We start from the raw sequence: 21,637 nt of genomic DNA, 5'->3' as shown, positions 1-21,637 counted from the left end.
ATTTCGGCTATATCTAGAATAAAAGTGATTAAATGTAGCACTAGTGGCTATATTTGTAACATATTTATAAAATGACGTGGGCGTCATTTATCTATTATGGATAAACATCCCATGTCACTGACTAGCGTACAGTTCTCCCATTTGTTGTCATAAACTTGATTTGTAATTTATAATTAACACAAGATCTACTCATGAGCACTATTAAGATGCTGACAGTTCAGACAGGGCCTTGTCAAATATCAAAGTCCTGCTGATAAAATTGCCTATCTCCCTCTAGTGTTCATTCATTTACCTGCAATAAGGTACTAAACGATTCTCATGTAATAACACAGGCAGAAATCTGACAACAAAAACTAAAATGTACCTATAATTATTATTGTTATTATTATTATTAACCATAATATGCTTATCAAGGCCGCTTAAAGGCTATACCTCCATTCTCTTTGTGATATGCACACACAGTACATAGAAAATACACAACCAAGACAGACATACAAGAAAGTATTTATTGATGTGGTATCAATACAATCAAGTACTGTAGATTTTGTATAAGCTGACAAAACATTTTCAATCAAAAAGAGTGCATTTTATACCCAAATTCTATTGCATAGAGTGCACGCAATAGCCATGTATTAAGACAAAAATCCTATAAGTTGATACATTGTACATTACACAAATAGAAAATAAAAGTCCACAAATAATCCTTCACAAACAACTCTAGAATGCTAACTACATGTTGTAAATGCTCTTAACTCATCAATGCTGTTAAATACCATTTATACGTTCTAGGCTTCGGTGGTCGGTTTTGGCATTCCTATTAAATTATCACAAATGTATAAATACATCTTCATTAATTTCATGTGCAAATGGGAATGGCCGTTTGTATTTATCGTAACTAAAACAAACAAATATCCCTTAAGAACCGAAGCAAGTTTTTTTTTTTCCTTTCTTTTTTTTTATCAAGAAAAATATAAAACAATTAAAAGCAATTTGTGATTGAGACAGCACATGGATCTTACTGACACTTGTTAAATGATTTGCACACAGGGCAAACTCTGCAAGCAAGTGACATTGTCTATGAAAACATCAAGGACAGAGTCATAGCCACATGTAACTCAAATCGCCATTTCAAATGTCTAAAAGGAGGACACATAAAAAAAAATGCAACATACAGTACACAACGAGCCTTGCATCATCTAGAAGACTCACAACAATAATGATACATAAATGATTGTAGGTGTTTTTATGTTATGAAACAGATAGGGCAAGAGCAAGTGCATTGTTTGCATTACATAGATGTAAAATACTGATTAGGCCTTATCTTAGGACTGCTTTTCCAGAGCAACTTGAATTGTTGTTCTCTATGTATAGTGAGACAGTACGGTTGTTACTTTATTGCTACTATTGTAAATCAGTCAGTCAGCATACATTCATTCTGATTGTGAAGATCAATGTTTGGCACAATCCTGTACATTGACATTCCATCATTAAGGCATAAGGTAGTCCTAAATTCAGTGTAATGAAAGTGTTTTGGCGGCATTTGTTATCGTCAGCCATGTGCCTTTACCATGCAAAACCACTTACGTAGGAATCCCTCCTGAACTAATACACCTAAAGGCAAAGCAGACAATATCATAACTTCAAAATTTTCATTGTAAAACCACGTCTATCACCGTTTCTCCGATTTCCTTTCCTTCTCTCTTCTAACTTTCCTGTCACTGCAGCCCTTGATAAAAGATCACTGTGTAAAGTTTTTTTTTTTTTTTTCACTTGATACAATCTCTCTTTTGTTCGTGACTTGGTTCAACAAAGAATTAGTGCACAACAATACACTGTATGCCACTCATTTGACCAATATGAAAAATAACCTTCTCAGTAGCCAGGAATTAATGTCTAGAAATGTTCTCTTTATATTTAATTTTATCAGTTGTTTTATTTTCCTTCCTTTATTCTTCTGCTATCATTTTATCCATCTATGACCTATTTCATAATTTGTTCCCTTACTTTGCAAAAGGCACTGTTGGAGTGTTGTAATGTAAAGCTATATGGGATGTTCTTATAAACCCTATGAAGGCCAAAACATGTGGAACATTGACTGGATTGCAAATTCTTCCAAAGCTTTTGTAACATCGCTCAAGTTTATTATTATCCTTGCTAAGTGTTCATGACCCCCACCCCCCTTACACACACACACACACACACACACACACACTCACACATACACACACCAACATACACACAGTAACCAGGAAAAATGGTAGTAATAGAGCATACAAGCACATGCGCATACAGCGCGTATCTTTAATGTTTCATCCAACAGAAATGAGTAAATACACCAGTCTCACCTCTAGCCCACCAACTATCCCAGAAATCTGGCAGGGGTTTGTTAAATGTTATGCAACCTGTCTTTCAAAACAGTGGGCCTTAGTCAGTCCCTTTACTTATTCATGGAGTAAATGAATATTGATGCTCATGTCCTACTGCATGGTTTGACATTATTCAGTTCCAAAAACATCCTGTCTTTGTTACCAGGGATGTCCCATTAAGCTAATCAATAATTCAGCTAAACTGACGTGGTGTTTTGGGAATACATAGAAAGTATTTTCATTCAGATCTACAAATGCTTGAGACGGCTCTCATGTTCCCAACTACAAGTCAGATGGAAAATGGCACTGAAGGAAGAAAGATTGCAAGGTGTTGTATTTCTCATCCATTCGCCTCCCTATTTCCCAAATCTAAACCACTTTACAGCACATTTACAGACTTCATATTTTCATTATGAGATCAAGGTGGGGCTTTTAAAGTGTGCTCTAATGTAGATTGTTCACTTGGTATGTTATATTGATTTCTCAACAGGTAGTATAGCATTAGAAAGCAGTGATGTCACGGTCAGAGCTAATTGACAAGGGTAATTGTGACATGTTCGGATTTGCAGTGCAAATGGGGAATGGGAGTATCCACTAGATCGATTCAAGAAAGCAGGCCATTGATACAGCAACAGTTGGCTCCAAACTGTCCATTTGCAGTTGCTCTCAGTATCTACTCTATGGCATAAAAACATTGATTGTATGCATACATATCGTCCTCAATTAATATTGTACTGAAAGTAAAAAAAAAATAAAATAAAAAAAAAAAATCGTTGTCCTTGCATGATGTTGTTGATGCTTTTCAAAAGGGCAATTTGATTTCACTAGTTCAAATACTGTTAGATTATTTTCATACTCATACATTCTTGAATATTTTTGTGGATTTTACACAATTATAGAGCATAAGATGTAATTATGTCTTTATGTCTTTAGCCACTAATTTTAAATGGACAACTTTTACATTCAGAGTGAAACAAGCACCCCAAGAGATGCTTATACAAACTAAATGTTGAAAAAATATCTCACTTTATGAATAAAGGCTTATTTCCATTGATACATTTAATGTAAGATCTGTTTATTCTACCAAAAGGGTCAAACAATTGTAAACTGAAAAAAAAGGTACTGTGACACTGAAGGCTTGGTTATGCTACTGCATCTCTATATATTTTGCATTTTATATTGTTGCTCTTTTCATGTCAATATGCCTCTTTCACTATTTAAATAAGTACACATATGAGTTTTGTGCCAGAAGTGACTGCAGCCAGGGGAACCAATCAGCTCCCCAGGGTCTGGTGATGTCATCCTAATGATGTCAGAGCATATGGGCAGGATGTGCAGTCACATGGGAAGGTCTGTTACTTACACATTGCAAAGTAAGACACTTAATAGTCTGAACCCAATAAACAACAACAACAATGATGACAAGGACAAAATAATAACAATAAAATTATGACAATATAATAATTAAAATAATATAAGCTAAAAAAACACATCAACATGAAAACACAAACCAAAACAGACATTTGAAAGACATAAAATACAGAACACAGCATGAAACTCCTTCCCCTGCCTTTGAACGCTTTCCATCTTTTCATTCACAAAGTTTTTTTCTTTACTTTCTTTTGCTGATGTTGTTGAGGGTGACACTGATGAAGGTGATGACAATAACATTGATCGTTTTATGGGGTTTTTGTTTCTATTATGGCTGCAGGTATTTTAGGTTTAGGGCTGCTCGTAGGCACCAACACATGGACATGTATGAATGAAAGGACAGGGTTATGTGGGACAAAGGAGGAATCCTGAGAAGGAGGAGTGGATGTACTCGGTGGAATAGAGGCCATTAGCCTGATCTGAAGGCATTTGGACCCATACCTGGTCACCCTCCTTCAGCTCCAGCACAGCACTACCAGATGCTTGGTCCATGTAACCCTTTTTGTATTCATCATAGGTGTAGGTGGCTGGTACATTGTTCTTGTACAGTGCCACCCACAGGCTGGTTCCCTTTACATGCATGTGATAGGCAAAGTAGTAGACACCAGACAGAGGAGCAGTGAACATGCCAGTAGCAGCGTTGTAGGCATTTTGCCCATTATACAGGGTCCTGTCGAACTTGATGGGCATGCCAGAGGGAGGAAAAGGTGTGGTGAGGATGGCAGTGAAGGCTGGTGCTACTGAGGCAGAGAGTACACCTTGGCTAAACACAGGCCCCTTCCTGTCTCTTGGAATTTCATCCCCTTCCAACTGTGTATCTGTTGGCCCTGCAACAACTGTATGGCCATTTCCTGGAGGTCCTGGAGGCCCAGGAGGGCCAGGAGGACCTGGGTTGCCATTAAGCCCAGAAGTGCCTGGTTTCCCTGGTGGACCCTGGGGACCTGGAGCTCCCTTCTCTCCCACCTTACCTAGCCCTGGAACCCCTGGCAGTCCAGGTTCACCTTTCAGTCCAGGGACACCCTGTGGCCCCATGGGACCCAAAGGCCCTTGAAGACCAGGGATGCCAGACTGACCCCTGGGTCCTGGAGCCCCCATAAACCCTGTCTCACCTTTAGGCCCTGGAGCACCTGTCAGCCCTGGATTCCCAGGTAGGCCAATATGCCCCCCTTCACCTTTGGCTCCTGGTTTTCCAATAGACCCAGCTGGACCAGGGATGCCCCTCTCCCCTGGGATGCCAGGTTTTCCAGGGAGCCCACTAGGGCCTTGGTCACCTCTGAGGCCAGGCAAACCTGGAGGCCCCTGGGGGCCCAAGTCTCCTTTCAGTCCAGGTAGTCCATGTTTTCCTGGAAGTCCCATGGGGCCTTGAGGTCCTGAAGACCCTGGTTGTCCATCAAGGCCAGGCTCCCCGACTGGGCCCTCCATTCCTGGCTCTCCTTTGTCCCCAGGAAGGCCAGGCAACCCACTATGGCCCTTGTCACCCTTTGGTCCAATCAGACCAGGTTTTCCATAGCCAGGAGCCCCAGGAAATCCAGGAGAACCCCTGGGCCCTGGCTCACCCTTTGGCCCAAGTGGACCCGGTGCTCCTGGTAAACCATCTAGCCCAGGCTTCCCTAACCCCACTTGCCCTGATGGACCCGGTGGACCTGGGGGCCCAGCCTCCCCTGGTTCTCCATGGTCCCCTGGGAGTCCTTGATCACCTTTTGAACCAACCTGTCCAGGCGGCCCAATTGATCCGGGTTTACCAATACCTGGCATACCTGGTGGGCCTGTACTACCCTTTAGCCCTGGAGGGCCCCTTAGACCTGGAGGGCCTGGCTTCCCATGTCCATTCTCACCCTTTAGCCCACGCTCACCTGGTGCACCAGGACCGCCTTTTAGTCCAGGTTCTCCACGAGTCCCCGGGGGTCCTCTGATGCCTGGATTCCCAGGTTTTCCATTCAGAGATAGGCCAGCTGGGCCAGGGAGGCCAGGCTGCCCTGGAAGACCTCTAGGACCTGGTTCACCACGAGGACCAACTTCACCCTTAAGTCCTGGCATCCCCTTTGGCCCAATCTTTCCTGGGAGACCTGGAAGTCCAGGCTTCCCAATTCCTGGAAAACCTGGAGGCCCCTGAGGACCTGGCTGACCATTGAGACCTGGTTTCCCCAGTCCAGGTTTTCCTGGGAGTCCTGGTGGCCCAGGGGGCCCTCTTGGCCCTGGTTTCCCTTGTGGGCCTGGTTCCCCCTTCACATCCATCATGGGTGGCATATCTAAAAAGTGAAAAGAATCATGTTCAATGCAGTGTGGCACTCCAAAATAGAGGGAGCATCACTTTGTCAACCAAGTTAGGTAGCTGGTAATTATATAACTACTAAATTCAAAACTGTGTTATGATTGTGCTTGAAATCATTTTGTAAGCATGGGTGTAATTTTTTTCCCAAACATTTGATATTGACATTTTGGAAAAGAACTCTCCTGATATAAGACATTTAAGTATAGGTTCATGATTTTAGCTGTTGATTTACTGTGATTATGGTACAATGAGAGAGAGACACAGAAAGAGAGAGTGAAGCTTTCTGTTTTATAGTGGGCTTGCTTGGCATCAGTTAGAGTGTGTCAGTAAAGAGCAAATTGTTACTGTGGAACACAGTGGACATGAAGGTACAGAGGACAGAGGACACATCACAAATGGTCTCATTATTCTTTCCCACATAGTTGGAAAAATCACAACTCACTTTTATCTGCACAAGATATTTGGAGAGATGTACAAGCTTGACCAACAAAATGTTATCTGCTGCTGGCCAATTTCAGGTGATTTGTTGTTCAACTGAGTCAGCCCAGTAACACTCTATCTGCATGTAACTCCCCATGCTCCGTCATATGGCCATCAGCTAATTACCTGTCCCCTCCCTAATAGAGCACACCTTTAAATAGGGCTGGGCAATTAGTCGAACAACAGAACAACAGAAGCTGACTGACGTCATGACGTCATATGTCCGTCGCTCCGTGATTCTGGGTAGTGAATAAGAATAAGAATAATATAGATATGATAATAATATACAGCCTAGATACTGATGATTAATTACTGTACTACTACTACTACTAATAATAATAATAATGATAAAAATAATCATTAGGGAGCAAAATTCTGAGGAATTAATATAGCCTGCTTAATATGCAGGCACACTATATTATTAGTGCATCCATCAATGAAAGCATATTGTCTGAATTGGCTCATACGTCAAATAAGATGTTCCATCAGTATAACTATTTTGGCAATTGTGTCACGAAGCCCTAGTTTTATTTCAGGGCAGGATACCTTATGGCAGGGATACCCTATTGAAAGATAAAGCTTAGTTTTGAAGAGGACTGTTGTTGTTTTGCTCCTGTGATTACGATTAGTTAGCTCAATAGCTACAATATCTGTTTGTTCGTTTGTGGGTTTTTTTTTTTTTTTTTTTTTTTTTTTGTATTAGTCCAAGTGATCTGCTGAGGATTCACATTTTTTTCAGTATCACACTGCTTTACATCCGCATGGACTTCACATCTAGGAGCTGCCAATATAACCACAGTCTCTACTACTTGCTGTGGAGTTTTGCCTCAATTCAAGGGCACCTTACCAGCAGTTGTTCAGGAGAGGCTAAACCTTACTCATTCTCTTTCCCTGCACACATTTTTGAGTCTCTCCAGGATTTCAAAGTCGAAACATTTTCCTTGTGCCCTCTACTCAAACCTTAGGTTACTGCCTCCCTCTAGTGGTAATTAATAAGACATGGGGCTTTCTGAAAATCAGTGTATTTAAAATGGCAGAAAAATGCATGACAGTGACACTAAACAACCCAGTATAATGCCATTTAAAATGCCAGTAAGCTTTACTGTATATATTCCCGCATTTCAGTGGATAGACACTGAGGAAAAAACACCCACAAATTAGTAGGTTTACACCCTACCAGTAATTCATGAATACTAGCAAAAACAGTTTGGCTTGATGCATAGCATTTTACACTTTAGTACTGTATCATTCAAACTACTATGTTGGAATGTGCCATATTATGAATACATGTGAGCAGCAGAACACATGAGGAGCATACAGTAGAGGCTGTTACACTTTGCATATTAATTCTGTGGGAGCACTTAATTTTGGGCCATATTTAAACTTTAAAAAAAAAAAAAAAAACAAGATTTTTGACTTATAGTTGGAGATCTATGTTTGGGCCTAACTCTAATTCCAATCACTCTTTGCCAGAGCCAGATTCCCAGATTTGTTTTAAAATTCATGTGAAGTCTATAGCCATGAGGAAAGAGAACAAAATGAAAATCATCTTAAAAACAGGAAATACATGTTGAGATAAACCACAATTTTTGAAAGCTTGCCCGATAGCAAAACTGCAAGACAAATTGGATATCTTTGTAATAAAGGTATCAAGGTGGGAGCCATACTGTAAATTGCCTTGAGGTTGTGACCAACTTCAGTTAGTGAAGTACTGACCAGTTAACTTCTTGATGTTTTCCCAAGTGGAAAATGCTGATCATGCTGTTCCAGTTTTTGCATGGTTGCATGATCATTCTCTCTTTTGGTCATCACTGACCAAAAGAAATGCCTTTTGAAGTTATTACATCAGTGAAAGGTCACAAATGTGTGACATCAAATACTAAATACTATAATATATCTGTAACCAAATATCTTTGCCGAATATCTATACCCATATACCCACAATATCTTAACCAATTTTGACCACTGTGATGCACTATATACACTATATTACCAAAAGTATTCGCTCACCCATTCAAATGATCAGAATCAGGTGTCCTAATCACTTGGCCTGGCCACAGGTGTATAAAATCAAGCACTCAGGCATGCAGACTGTGAAACAAGACATTTGTGAAAGAATGGGCCGCTCTCAGGAGCTCAGTGAATTCCAGCGTGGAACTGTCATAGGATGCCACCTGTGCAACAAATCCAGTCGTGAAATTTCCTCGCTCCTAAATATTCCACAGTCAACTGTCAGCTCTATTATAACAAAATGGAAGCGTTTGGGAACAACAGCAACTCAGCCACGAAGTGGTAGGCCACGTAAAGTGACGGAGAGGGGTCAGCGGATGCTGAAGCGCATAGTGCAAAGAGGTCGCCGACTTTCTGCACAGTCAATTGCTACAGAGCTACAAACTTCATGTGACCTTCAGATTAGCCCAAGTACAGTACGCAGAGAGCTTCATGGAATGGGTTTCCATGGCCGAGCAGCTGCAGCCAAGCCACACATCACCAAGTGCAATGCAAAGCGTCGGATGCAATGGTGTAAAGCACGCCGCCACTGGCCTCTAGAGCAGTGGAGACGCGTTCTCTGGAGTGATGAATCACGCTTTTCCATCTGGCAATCTGATGGACGAGTCTGGGTTTGGAGGTTGCCAGGAGAACGGTACATTTCAGACTGCATTGTGCCGACTGTGAAATTTGGTGGAGGAGGAATTATGATGTGGGGATGTTTTTCAGGAGCTGGGCTTGGCCCCTTAGTTCCAGTGAAAGGAACTTTGAATGCTTCAGGATACCAAAACATTTTGGACAATTCCATGCTCCCAACTTTGTGGGAACAGTTTGGAGCGGGCCCCTTCCTCTTCCAACATGACTGTGCACCAGTGCACAAAGCAAGGTCCATAAAGACATGGATGACAGAGTCTGGTGTGGATGAACTTGACTGGCCTGCACAGAGTCCTGACCTGAACCCGATAGAACACCTTTGGGATGAATTAGAGCGGAGACTGAGAGCCAGGCCTTCTCCACCAACATCAGTGTGTGACCTCACCAATGCGCTTTTGGAAGAATGGTCAAAAATTCCTATAAACACTCTCCTCAACCTTGTGGACAGTCTTCCCAGAAGAGTTGAAGCTGTAATAGCTGCAAAAGGTGGACCGACATCATATTGAACTCTATGGGTTAAGAATGGGATGGCACTTCAGTTCATAGTATGAGTAAAGGCAGGTGAGCGAATACTTTTGGTAATATAGTGTATCTGGTATTTGATCTTGATTATTGTTATTATTATTTTGAGTCACCGCTGATATTGATATGTATATAATGTTCTGTAGCTCCTGACCACATTAAACAAATGAAAATGCTTTGTAAACTCCCAAAATGCATGGCTGTTATGAATAAAATGAACCACTTGTTTTATGGATTCCTGGACAGCTGACTCTTTAGCATACTAGGTTATTGCCAGACTCATAATAGTAGATTTTATGATTTTATGGCATATTTAATTAAGATACATAGAATTACTGTATCAGGACAATTGGATTAATCATGTTGCTAGATTTCAATAAAAACCTAAGAGTGTATTTACATTTTGTTGCAGTGAAATTCATTGCCAATGATATGTAAAAAAAAAAAAAAAAAAACAAGAGATCAGTATGTCCTGACTGAAAAATGATTCCTATGTTGCAGTGTGAATTTGTGACCACTTGGAGGCAGTATGAGCATAGTATTCATATGAACCAAAAAAATGTGTATTTGTTACACTCATTGTTGCACTGTATCCAAGTCTTACTCACTGCCACCCATTCTGCAACTGCTCTTACACTGAATCTAGCGTTAGATTATGTAAAATCTTCCAGAAAAACCATTGCTATCTCTGAATGATTCCCAGGAATATAAAGTTTCTTTCCGAGACACTGAACTTCCTCTGAATCCAACTTCTGGAATGTGTCTCTGTCAAACATTATTTCATGCTACCTGACTGAAAATGTGCCTGTCATCAGGGGAAATTTGCTCTGCAGTAGGGGCCTCTGATCATACAAGGCACATTCAAAGTAAGTTATTTATGTGATCAAGGGCAATTATGGGTTTTTAGGAGTAGAACGTGATAATGATGGTAGTGATAGCATGAACATTACAGAATTTTTTTTCAATGAATTTGTTGTTTTTACATCCCTTCCCCCCTTCTTTTTCCTGCAGCCTTCTCTTTCTACTTTTTTATTTCCTCTTTCCTTCGCACTTTTTCCCCACCCGCCCCTCAGAATACGTGAAAAACAGTGGGTAACAGCATCCAGATGGTGGGACGAACAACTGGCACGGTGGAGCTCAGCAAACAGTGGGCAATCAGGCCTCCATTAGACCTCAACTGAGGATCTGCCAAATCCCGCTGGATCCACAGGGCAATAAGACACTCCAGTGAGCCCTGTTACTGCCTGAAGAGAACCAATAAACCAATGGCTTTAGTTCACAAATACATCTGTCCCTCCTGGTCCCTGGGACAGTGTCCATATCAACACATCTTGGACTGGGTTGTTGGAGACTTGGACTTGTAAGATTCTGGTGTCACAGGAAGTTGTTTTTCCTGTGTGTGATTCCGTTCTCCACTGCATGGTTTTGGATGCTGCAGGTTGTGCATATGATGAGTGTCATGCATAGTTTGATTCAAACAACTGATAAAAAGATCTAATTGTCAGGCTGCTGCCAACAGGATAGTGTAGGGGAAACATACTGTCTACAGAAGATAAGTTTGAGAAGTTGGAGCTTAATTTTAAAAACAACTGACACAAACGTTAAAACTGTATTAAATGATCTGACCACTAGAGGGTGTCAAAAACACAAACTCCTCTTTTAGAAACTTAAAGTAAAAGTGCAGTTTTTTTTTTTTTAAAAAAAAAAGGAAATTAGGGACACATGTCACTCAGGATTATTTAGATTACTTTGAGCCTCATTCTGAAAATGTGTTCTGTTGCTGCACTGCTAATTCATGAGGCACTTGCGCGATTGATCCAAAATTTTTGTTATGTGTACCTGTAGAATTTGCAGTTTTAGAAAAGCTTTGGATGAAGTGGTTGAAGTGGGGGCAGAGAAGGAGCTTATCGTCAGGCAAGTACAGAAAGTGAAAAAGCTCAAACCAGGCAATAACAACAGGCTGGCTATAAATTGGATGGTGGAAAGCGACCTACAATGATGACTCTGTAAGGAAACTTTAGGGAAGACCGTTGACTCAGTTTGGGGATTTCTGCTTTCTTGAAATTACAACCTATAATTGAAAACCATCTTACAGCTGTACAGACTTGTCAAAGTACCCATTCTCTTGGCAGTTCCCATTTTGCGCAACTTGCCCTGGGCCATTTAAGTAATAGAGCATATGGGGTCAAATCTAAGTAAATAAGTCCAAAACCATAATTATCAATGCTTCCCATGATCCAGCTTAATGCTACACTCTGTGACATTGAGCAACCTAAGCTGACCTCATGGCCTTTAGAGCAAATTCACAGCATATGGTTTGAAAACTGAGAGAGGCAAAACACTGAAAAAGTGAAGGAGAGAGTGACACACACATTCACATGCAATGCTCACCAATGTAATGTCCTTTGCCCTCTCGGAATGGGGGTCCTATAGGCCCTTTCATCATGGGCTGCATGTACTTCATCTGGGGCATAGGGGGGTATCCTCCAGCCAGAGCACGCCCCCCTAGCATGAGCAGCACACAGACAGGAGCCAACAGCATGATCATCAGCCTTCCAGGCTCCAGACGTTACACACAAAGAGCTGCAGGAAAATACAGAGGAGAGAAACAAGGATAAGAGGACAGTAGACATGTGTCAATATAATTTAAACTGGACAAGGTTTTACTGCATTTTACTGTGGATTGCTGTTGGTCTTCCAAATCATAAATTCCATGGTCAATTTAAACATTTAAATAATACTGTGTTGACTTATAGTATTCCTGGTTAAACCACCGGCCTTCACAGTTTTGGAACAGAAACATAGGAGTGTAAAGGGATTAGGCAGAGTGGGTGTGATAAAAATTGTTTACATGCAAAGTCCAGATGCAAACCCACACAGGCATGCAGCCCATGTAGGTCCTTATGCCTGCCAGTGTTTGTGTTGGACACTGACTCCTCCAGGTGCCCATGCTACCAGCTGCACAGGTACATATTATGTACTTGGCTCGGTCTGTGTTTGACCTAGATGGCTCACAAAAATGGTGACAGGCAGGCCTGTTGACTTTAATTTACCTCAGGAAGAAATGATCATTTCATCCTCATGTTACCACTCTCAAATATTTACACAACCCTGGTCAGGTGCAAGCAGGAAACCACCAGAGGATGGTTGGTGTGTGTGGGTGTGTACATTGGTGTATATGTGTGGCTGGGTGTAACAGTAGGTGTCCAGGACCGACGGCAGCTGTTGAAATGATACTGTATGTGAAAATGGCACAATTTCCTCTCCAGCTCTGCCCTCTGAGCTGCTTTCTTCAGCTCTATTTGCACTGATGACTTTCAGGAGCTCCCATGTGATAATGCATGACGCAAAATGTGATCCCCAACTCGACCTGCTCCCTTTTAAATGTCAACAGTCTCTCACTTACATTAAGCAGGGAAACCATGGTGAGGAAGACAGCGATGTTGCACAGCAGTGAAATATACCATAACTCCCTCTCCTCCAACAAAATGAGAGGAATGAACACCTCCTCCAACTTAATGGCATCTTTAATTGCTTTGAATAAACCTGTATTCATTCTTATACAAAATCGTCTTTGTTATCCAGTGGATTTCTTGTCAGGACAGTTCACATTTAACTGACAAATCACCACACAATTAGGTCAACAAGGTCAACAGATAAAGTATGCATGGGTTTACAGCCCTATGTCAAATATAAAATTCCCAGATTTTTCCATGACTTTCCATGACTAAAGTGTTGAACAATCTACATAATAATAGCATGACGGTTTTTTTTTTGTTTTTTTTTTTTGCCAAAATATGAAACACACTTTCGATTCAAAGGTCCTGTTAAAGCTCATTATTCTGTTTTATTCTGCAGGGAAGTGAACATGAGGTGAACACAATGGAAAATGCATTTTACATTTTAATGAATAAATAGTTACCATCTTGTTTTTTCTTTTCAGATTGACTAATTCAGTGATGACAAGTCATGGTTTTTCATGACTTGTTCCAAGAATTTATTAAATTCAACTTTTCAGCTTTTCATAACATGATGTGCACTCATGAGGACAGATTGCAAAGCAGTCTAACCAAGAGACAAAGAATACGATGGAGTAGAAACACACTCGGTTGATAGCTACTCTGGTGACACACACTTCAACTGCTGCTCTCCCACTTTCATCCAAACCTGTCTCTGTATGCTATAAGCAGATTCCCCCTTGGTCACACACTTGTTTTGATCACCCGATATGATCAGTAACATCCCTCTCCCCTCCCATCCCTCTCTGTCTCATCGTCCTCATCATCTCGTGCGGCTTCCCTCATGTTATTGATGTGTATTGACGGCTTTTCCCAGGCTATATCTCAGGCGGTGACATCACAGTCTTCTTCAGCCTGCTCGTCTCATCGAGTGCCCGCCGAGCCATTTGGATGCAGATGGCGAGAGCAGAGTTCAGTCAGAAACAGTTTACGGCTTGGCACTGCAATTCCATGAAAAGCAGTTGACATCTTCTAATTTGAAAACGATCTGACATTTTGTTGGTTGAAAATTACGTCAAATTACACACACTGAGACAAATTTGTAGCAGGAGCTGGGAGTGAAGTTGGGAAGATCAAAGCAGGCCTCGACTCACAAACGCTTAGAAAAAGGTGTGCTCATTGCCACCATGTGTGTAGAGATTGGGTCTGTTTTGCAGCTTTTCTGTTGCCATCGTCTGTGGTCGTTTAGTACTAGCAAGCACAGACTTAGGCAGTCAAATTCTTGTTTTACAGCCATTTACCAATGTGTTTCTTAAAGCCCCTGAGCTAGTTTTTTTGTAATTAGTCACGTCTGTGTGTGAGTCTGAGGGCATTTGTCCATTTATGCGTGCTCCTTTTCCTGTATGTTGGTGAAATCTGGTCAACAACAAAACAAACAAACCAAAAAAAACAACACTTCCTTAAATGCTCATACTGTATGGAGCCAAAACCCAATCCAGGAAAAACACAACATTAAGATGGAGAAGGAAACAGCGAGAGAGATTTAGGGAGAACTAGAGCAAGAGACAGACGGGAAAGAGAGAGAGAGAGAGAGAAAGCAATATTGGTAGTCCAGTGTTTGGTGGTTGGCCGACTCACTGGCTGGCTGGCAAAGGAGCTGGTCTGGGGTCTGTGGTTTTGTGGCAGGGGTAATTTAACTGGTGGTTGTGGGTGCCCACCATCCTGCAGGCGTCAAGCTCTCCAAAGAACCAGAGGGACACACAAAAACACACACACCCGCTGTGCATGCATGGTGATCAGACACAGACGGGTTCGCAGACCTCCACAATCTGTTTATCAAATGTTTTTGTTGAAAAGCTCTGCAGACGTTGTTAAAAAATCTCACGCAATCCTGTCTGGCTGGCCACCATGAGCCACTGCTGGAGCGAGACACATACATGCTTTTTTCACACACAAGAACACCCACGTAAGGAAACACACACACACACACACACACATAACTCGGTATGCATGTGAGCACAAACGCATACCTCTGGTAAGCAGTTATGAAGGGTGTCTTAAAAACACTCAAACTTGTTAACTTCCCCCATTTTCACATGAAGTCGGGCCATTCCAAACAAACCATAACAAAACACTGAATCTGAGAGAGAGAGAGAGAGGGGCTAATGGTGAATCAAAGCCTCTCTTAGTCATTAGACATGAGCAGCATCCAAAGTTACAGGGAAAAAGCCTTGTCTGGCAGAGCGGTGACATTTTATATAAAACAGATTCAAGAGGAAAAAAGAACACCACACACAAGACATTACAGTAACAGCTCCAAAAATACAAATCAGAACAGAAAATTGTTTTTAGCAAGAAGGAGGAAATTAGGGTGACTGATCCCTGGGGCAAAGGTGCGCTGCCAACTCCATGGCACTGTAGTAGTCAGAGCTCTACTGTTCCTGCCTCTAGACAGCTGTTGAATTAGAGAATGCTATGTCTAACATCCACATCAAACACAAAGACAGACATCCCACTCTTTCTCTCTCTCTCTTGCAGACGCACACACACCACTTCCCCACACGGGCCCCACAGTTCTATCTCAAAACCACCTGGTAATCAGAGTCACAGATACAGACCAAACACAACGTTTGTGGTCGACGCGTTCTCGAACATGTATCGGATACCATTTGAATGGAGCCGAAAACACCAAGCTGAGAGGGCTTCGGGGCAGCCAAGGCAGACTCACTAGCCTCCAAACCAAAACTCAGCAGCATCTCAAGTGGCCTGTCCAGACAGGCAGAAGAGACACAGACACCGTGGCTTAGCACGAGCCAAGCAGACACTTCCCTAAGCACTCAGTCTGCCCGCTAATGAAATCAGCAGCACCGGGCAGGTGGGGTTGAAGGTCATCCGTCTCTACTTCCCTTAACCAGGCATTTCCTAAACCACGTGCCACAGAGAGCTGATAGGTATACCAAGTGTGAGGATTCGGTGTCGTGGAAGGAAGAGCAGGAGGTTTCTTTTTTTTGTGGCTAACATTTGAGCCGCTCCTTAAGTGAGAGCATCAACACCTGACCATCATGTACCGCATAATGCAAGCTTAGCCATTTGTACAAACACCAAATGGTCCTGCAACAACCGCGGTCGCGATCATACCTTGGTTACAACCACATCGTTTACAAGGAGAATACCTAAACCCTGACCGCATATTTTAGCTGATTCATCCAATTCTTACAAACCTCAGCCACAATCATAGCCATAGCCGTGTCCCTAAGTGTAACCATGAACCCACATGGGTGGTCAGATCTTATTCAACCACAGCCATGCTGCTACACCACGGCACTCCCTTTATAAACTCACCAGGGAAATATTTGAAATAAAGCTCCTCTCTTCATGGAAAAGGATGCAGTGGCTGTCACAAGAGAGGAAGAAGGGTATAACTTAGAATGATTTCAGTTAATACACCTGTGGGTTATTATTCAATCTAGTCTAGTGTCAAGACATTTTTCCAGATTGGTACCAAAGAGACATGCGCCTATAAACATCACGCAAACTCTTACAATGTACACAAATATACACACACATGTGAGTAAAGCAGCTGTTCCACACAACACAGAGCTCCATTGACCATTGACCTGTGTGTATGCTTTGTTCTAAACATGCACGAGAGAGAGACAGAGAGAGAAAGAGAGAGAGACAGAGAGCAGGAGGGAATGAATGAGCGAGTGTAGCACTTACACAACTTGCCAGCACTCAGCGCTTATTGAGTCTGAGGGCATGTGTGTGTGTGTGTGTGTGTGTTTGTGTGTGAGGGGCGAGAGGAAATTGAGCGTGTGGGATTTTATTTGTAGAACCACTTTCTTTGGGATGATGTAATCCCCCTTTTAGCCTGAGTGGCACTTGGGTCATTACGCCTTTCCGGGTGTCAGCTCACCTCACAAGCACATTACTTGAGTATGAAGGTCACAGTTCGTGGTGGCTTTGAAGGCACCCCATATTACTCAACACCGTTTGTGTAAATAATCACTCACTGATGACTGCGTAGGCCCCGGGGGCACAGTGAGGCTATTCATATAACCTGTATGTGTGTGTGTGTGTGTGTGTGTGTGAATGTGCACATGTATGTACATAGAAATGTACATCTACTGCATGATGCATAAGACGCAGTTGTCACTTTAGGTGCTACCAAGTGGAAAGTGTGGTGACAGGTTTTTTTGGCTGCCTCTGTCTCACCACCTGTGTGTCTAAGGAAAACATTGGCCCTCCTGCGCAACCGAAAAATACACCCTTGACTCTCTCTAGGCTCTCTTCCACAGGCTCCACTTTTAACAGAAATGTTGGCGTTTATTCACACAGACATGAAGGCATCAATCAGATATTGGACCTATATTCACCCATTCATGTGCACACCCCAAATTCTCCATCTCCCTTTCAGCCTCTGAGGGTTTCTCATATGACAAGACACTGGAGCCGGGAAATAACACTGCGCTAATACCAACGTGAGGCCAGAAAGACAAAGTTCAGGTCAGAGACAGAGAGAATGAGAGAGAGAGAGACGGAGAAAAATTCAACCACTATCCCGCTCATCCATCTCAGGCTGTTCCCAGGATGCCACTGACTAACAGACCTCATCCATCTTTCTCTCCCTCCTCTCTCTGGATAGTGATGAGATGATATATAGCTGGACTGCAGATGACACTCTGAGCATTCTTCAACTTTATGCATACAAAGAGAAGGTTGCCTGCCCGAGCACAGGTACCTGCAGATACATTTGTCATGCTTGCCCATGTCTGCCTGTTCATTCATTTGTCTACTCTAGCTTGTTGCTTTGCTTCCAAACTTTGGGAATAAGAGCAATTCCCTTCTAACAGCATGACTGATTGTGTTTTCTCATGTATCTCTGTCCCTCTGTGCATGGGAAACAGCTAAATTGAAGACGACAGTCCAAACGCTGACAGGGAAATCAGGTGGAAACAAAATCCCATGAATCACTGCTGAGAAAAGGAGGAGGTTATAGAATGAATGGCCGGATAATGGTGGTGATGAAGATGAGGGGAACTGAAAAAGGCCACAAGATGGAGCGGGGGATTGAATCAGGCCTCACTTTCTGTCAGGAGTGCAAAAAAAAAAACCATAACAAAACATGGAGGAGGTGAAGGAAAAGAGAAGAGCCTCATCAATTCAGGAAACGGTACCTGTGGAGTAGGGCTGTGTTTTGCTAACATCCCTGAAGAGCAGGGCGGGTGAGAGGAGGTTTAGGAGACAGGCGGAGGAGGGGTGAGTTTATGCTGATGGAGCGGTTGAGGAGGGAGAGCGAAAGAAACAGAGGTATTGGTGGCAGAAAGCATGGGGAGTGAGAATGGTTGAAGGGGTGTGAGGAAAACAGCAGGAGGGGAAGAAGGGGCAGACGAGGGGTTTTCAAATTCTTGATGGTTTCATTCAGAGGAACATGTTTAATACCCATGGGTGCTGATCTGAGTGCAGAAGCAGACGTGCTAATCATGAGATGGGGGATGATGGATAGTGCATATGTGTATGTGTATACGCATACTCAGGGATTGAGGGAGGCGCAGTCAAAGTGAGGCTAATTAGTCGCAGAACTATTAACCTATAGAACTTAACACATGTACAGTTATATGGATGCTGGGAAGGAGGCCCTCCTTCATTCTTCAGCCTGCAGCGGGAACATTTTGAGGCCAGTGAAAGAGCATTAATTATAATATATTAGCCAGTCTGGACCTGCACAGATTCATGCTCTATCACCTCATCTGTCTAACTGTGACGCCATTCACGTTTAGACAGACAGGATGAAGAGAAGAGAGGCTGTCCCCTGAGACAGCGAGGGAGAGCGGTTGGAAGTCTGCAAAAAGTTCAGTGCAAGACCTCGACACCGACCTGCTGAGAAATGAGTTACAGCAGAAGCAGCGAGGAGCCGCGAAAAAAGCACGGATCCTTAGGCAGACAGACGGAGCTATACCTTTTCGCCTGACCCGTCGGTGCACCTAAACTCAATATGAGCGGCTGATTAGGTAATCGAGAGAAACGAGTAGAAAAAATAATCCCATAAAGGGAAATCGGCTTCCATCTTTCCAGAGCAATATATCTCCTGCTTCTCAATGGAGCGAGTCAGGCTGCAGTAAAAGCACACTGCTCCGCGCTCAAAACGTGACATTACTGGCTTCTTATCAATCACTCAAAGGCAAGGCTGAGCAGAAATAGCATGTCATTTGAAAAAACGAGAGATTAATACAAGGATAAGGATTTATGGATATGAATATTGCACCAAAGAGGAGGATGTGAATGAGTGGGCATCGTCACTGGTTCAAAGCAGCATGACCTCACCTCAGTAGGAAAACTTCTAGGACACCCAGTAACATAATCCCCTGTAAATCAGAATGATCACTCTGTCCCTCTCTCTCTAGGTCTTGACTGGCAAACTCAGCTCTTTTCTCTCCCTCTCTGATTCCCCTTATTCTCTCCTCCTTAAGCCTCTCGCTCTCCGCGCAGCACATTGCTGGTGTGAATACTCTTATTGTGTGCTGCCAAGACCTGACCAAGCATGGCTTTTTTTTCCTGTTCCAGTGTGTAAGCCCACAAGTACTGACACATACTCAACTCTGTTATTCCCCATTTAACATAACGCCAAAGAGAAACAGAGAGAGCGAACGAGGCAACTGAAAGCAAAACGGATTGATAGATAGGATGGCGCAGTGCAGGGTAGAAAGGTGTACGACTGCCTAGGTCGGGCCCAAAAGGGTCTAGTGTTGTGTTGCACTTAGAAGTGCAGGGCTGGGTCTGTGTTATGTCTCTTGTCTCAGTGCCATGTCTCCAAGCACGCTGTTACCTTGTTCGCCCCTCCGGGTGGGTGGCTCACTGTCTGCCAGAATGAGGCCTTTGAACAGGTAGAGCAAAGGTACAAACCAGGGAAAGCAGAGCAAGTCTTCCAGTGAGTTTCAGTAAGTGCTGTGAGGTGCAGTGTGTAGTTTCACAACGCTGTTATTTCCTGACCAAGTGTCAACAAATCCATGGTGATAGTTCATCCAAAGGCAAGGCTGGCTGTGGCGGTGAGTCGGCCCATGTGGAGAGTGCATGGATTTATTTAGGATTCGGCACTCTGGATGTGTGAAATGTTCTGGGGCAGTGAAATAAGGGGGCTAAACCCGGAACAATCACAAGCCATCAATTGTTCCGTGCTTTTTTTGCCAGGACTGGAAAAAGTCCCAAACTGCACATAGCTGGCGATGACTTCCAGAAGGGAAAAGCCCAGAAAAGTCCTTTCTATCGAAGGATTCCACAGGTTGACACTCCATGAAAATGCTAAGCTAATGCGGATCACACTGTCAAAGGCTATCAGTGAGGCACGGACGAAAGGAGATGGAAACTCGTGTCGAGGGACGGAAAGAGGGAGAGAGAAGGAGGAAGGTAAAAAGAGGGAGACGAGGAAATCTCATTTACGGTCATAGTTATGACCGTAAATGAGATCGAAACAACAGAAGGACAGAGAGACACAGAGAAAGAGAGAGAGAGAGAGAGAGAGCAAGAAACCATGAAGGAGACATGAAGTCATCACAACAGGCAGAAAGAAAAACAGGGAGATGGAGGGGAGAAATGAAAGGGAGCAGAAAGTAAAAGCTTTAGCTCTTGATCTCCCTCTTGACCCACTTCAGATGTGTGCCCCGCCAATCATCTCACACACTCCTTCCAGTGGCAGCTGTAACGACTTCACACATACGTGCACATACACACACACACACACACACACACACACACACACACACACACACACACAGAGACACACACAGAAACACACTCACACACACACACACAGAAACATACACATCGGTTGGCAGCAAAAAAGAGAGGGAGGCCTATTTTTCTGACCGAAATGGAGAGAGTAGGAGAAAGAGAGGTAGAGAGGAGATTATAATTTAATAAGGGGCAGGAAATCTTGGTCAAATCCCCCTGAAGGAGCTGAAATGCCTCCATGCCGGAGGCTACTGGACTATAGACTGACTGGGCTCCATCTGAATGGGCTTCTCTGGCACAGGCAGCAGGGCAGACAACCAAGTCAGCAGACAATAGAGCAGGAAGAGAGAAATCCCACTGTACTATGGTTGGGAGCTGTACTCCTATATGAAATACCTGGCCAACAATTTGTAAAACCAGGTAGCAGCTGTGGGGTTTCTGCAGATTCCCTCTGGATCCATATAAGTCAGTTGTACATTTGGCATGTGAGTGAAGGAGGCCCATTCCCCAATATTACACGACATTTTCTTATAAATCAATACCTGCTTTGCTGCTGGTTTTGTCAACTGATATAAGCCAATGGCAATTTAACCTATAGCCAGTTTGTGAAAGTTAAAAACTTCACAGGTCAGGTCAGTCTTTGCTGAGAGAAATCCTCTGGCACACAGTGATGCATATTATGCTTCAGGCAGCACTAATACTGTTTTATTTGGAATAAACAGAAAACGAGGTGGCTA

At 43.0% G+C, this 21,637-nt stretch overlaps 1 protein-coding gene across 3 annotated transcripts in view; it reads right to left on the bottom strand.

Annotated features, from left to right (window-relative positions):
- Positions 1 to 492: 492 nt before the first annotated feature.
- Positions 493 to 21,637, bottom strand: part of col8a2 (collagen, type VIII, alpha 2) — a 106,737-nt gene continuing 85,592 nt past the window's right edge. For all 3 annotated transcript variants that reach the window (XM_030063565.1, XM_030063564.1, XM_030063566.1), the window contains 2 exons: positions 12,106 to 12,297; positions 493 to 6,046 (listed from right to left, as the gene is read on the bottom strand). In XM_030063565.1, coding sequence (XP_029919425.1) covers positions 4,143 to 6,046; positions 12,106 to 12,262 — 2,061 coding nt within the window. In that variant the 5' untranslated portion in view covers positions 12,263 to 12,297 and the 3' untranslated portion in view covers positions 493 to 4,142. The remainder of the gene's footprint in view (positions 6,047 to 12,105; positions 12,298 to 21,637) is intronic.

Source organism: Myripristis murdjan, chromosome 11 (assembly GCF_902150065.1).
Source record: "Myripristis murdjan chromosome 11, fMyrMur1.1, whole genome shotgun sequence".
Taxonomy (NCBI): Eukaryota; Metazoa; Chordata; class Actinopteri; order Holocentriformes; family Holocentridae; genus Myripristis; species Myripristis murdjan.
The sequence above is the reverse complement of the archived record's forward strand: the minus strand, read 5'-3'. Positions and strand labels throughout refer to the sequence as shown.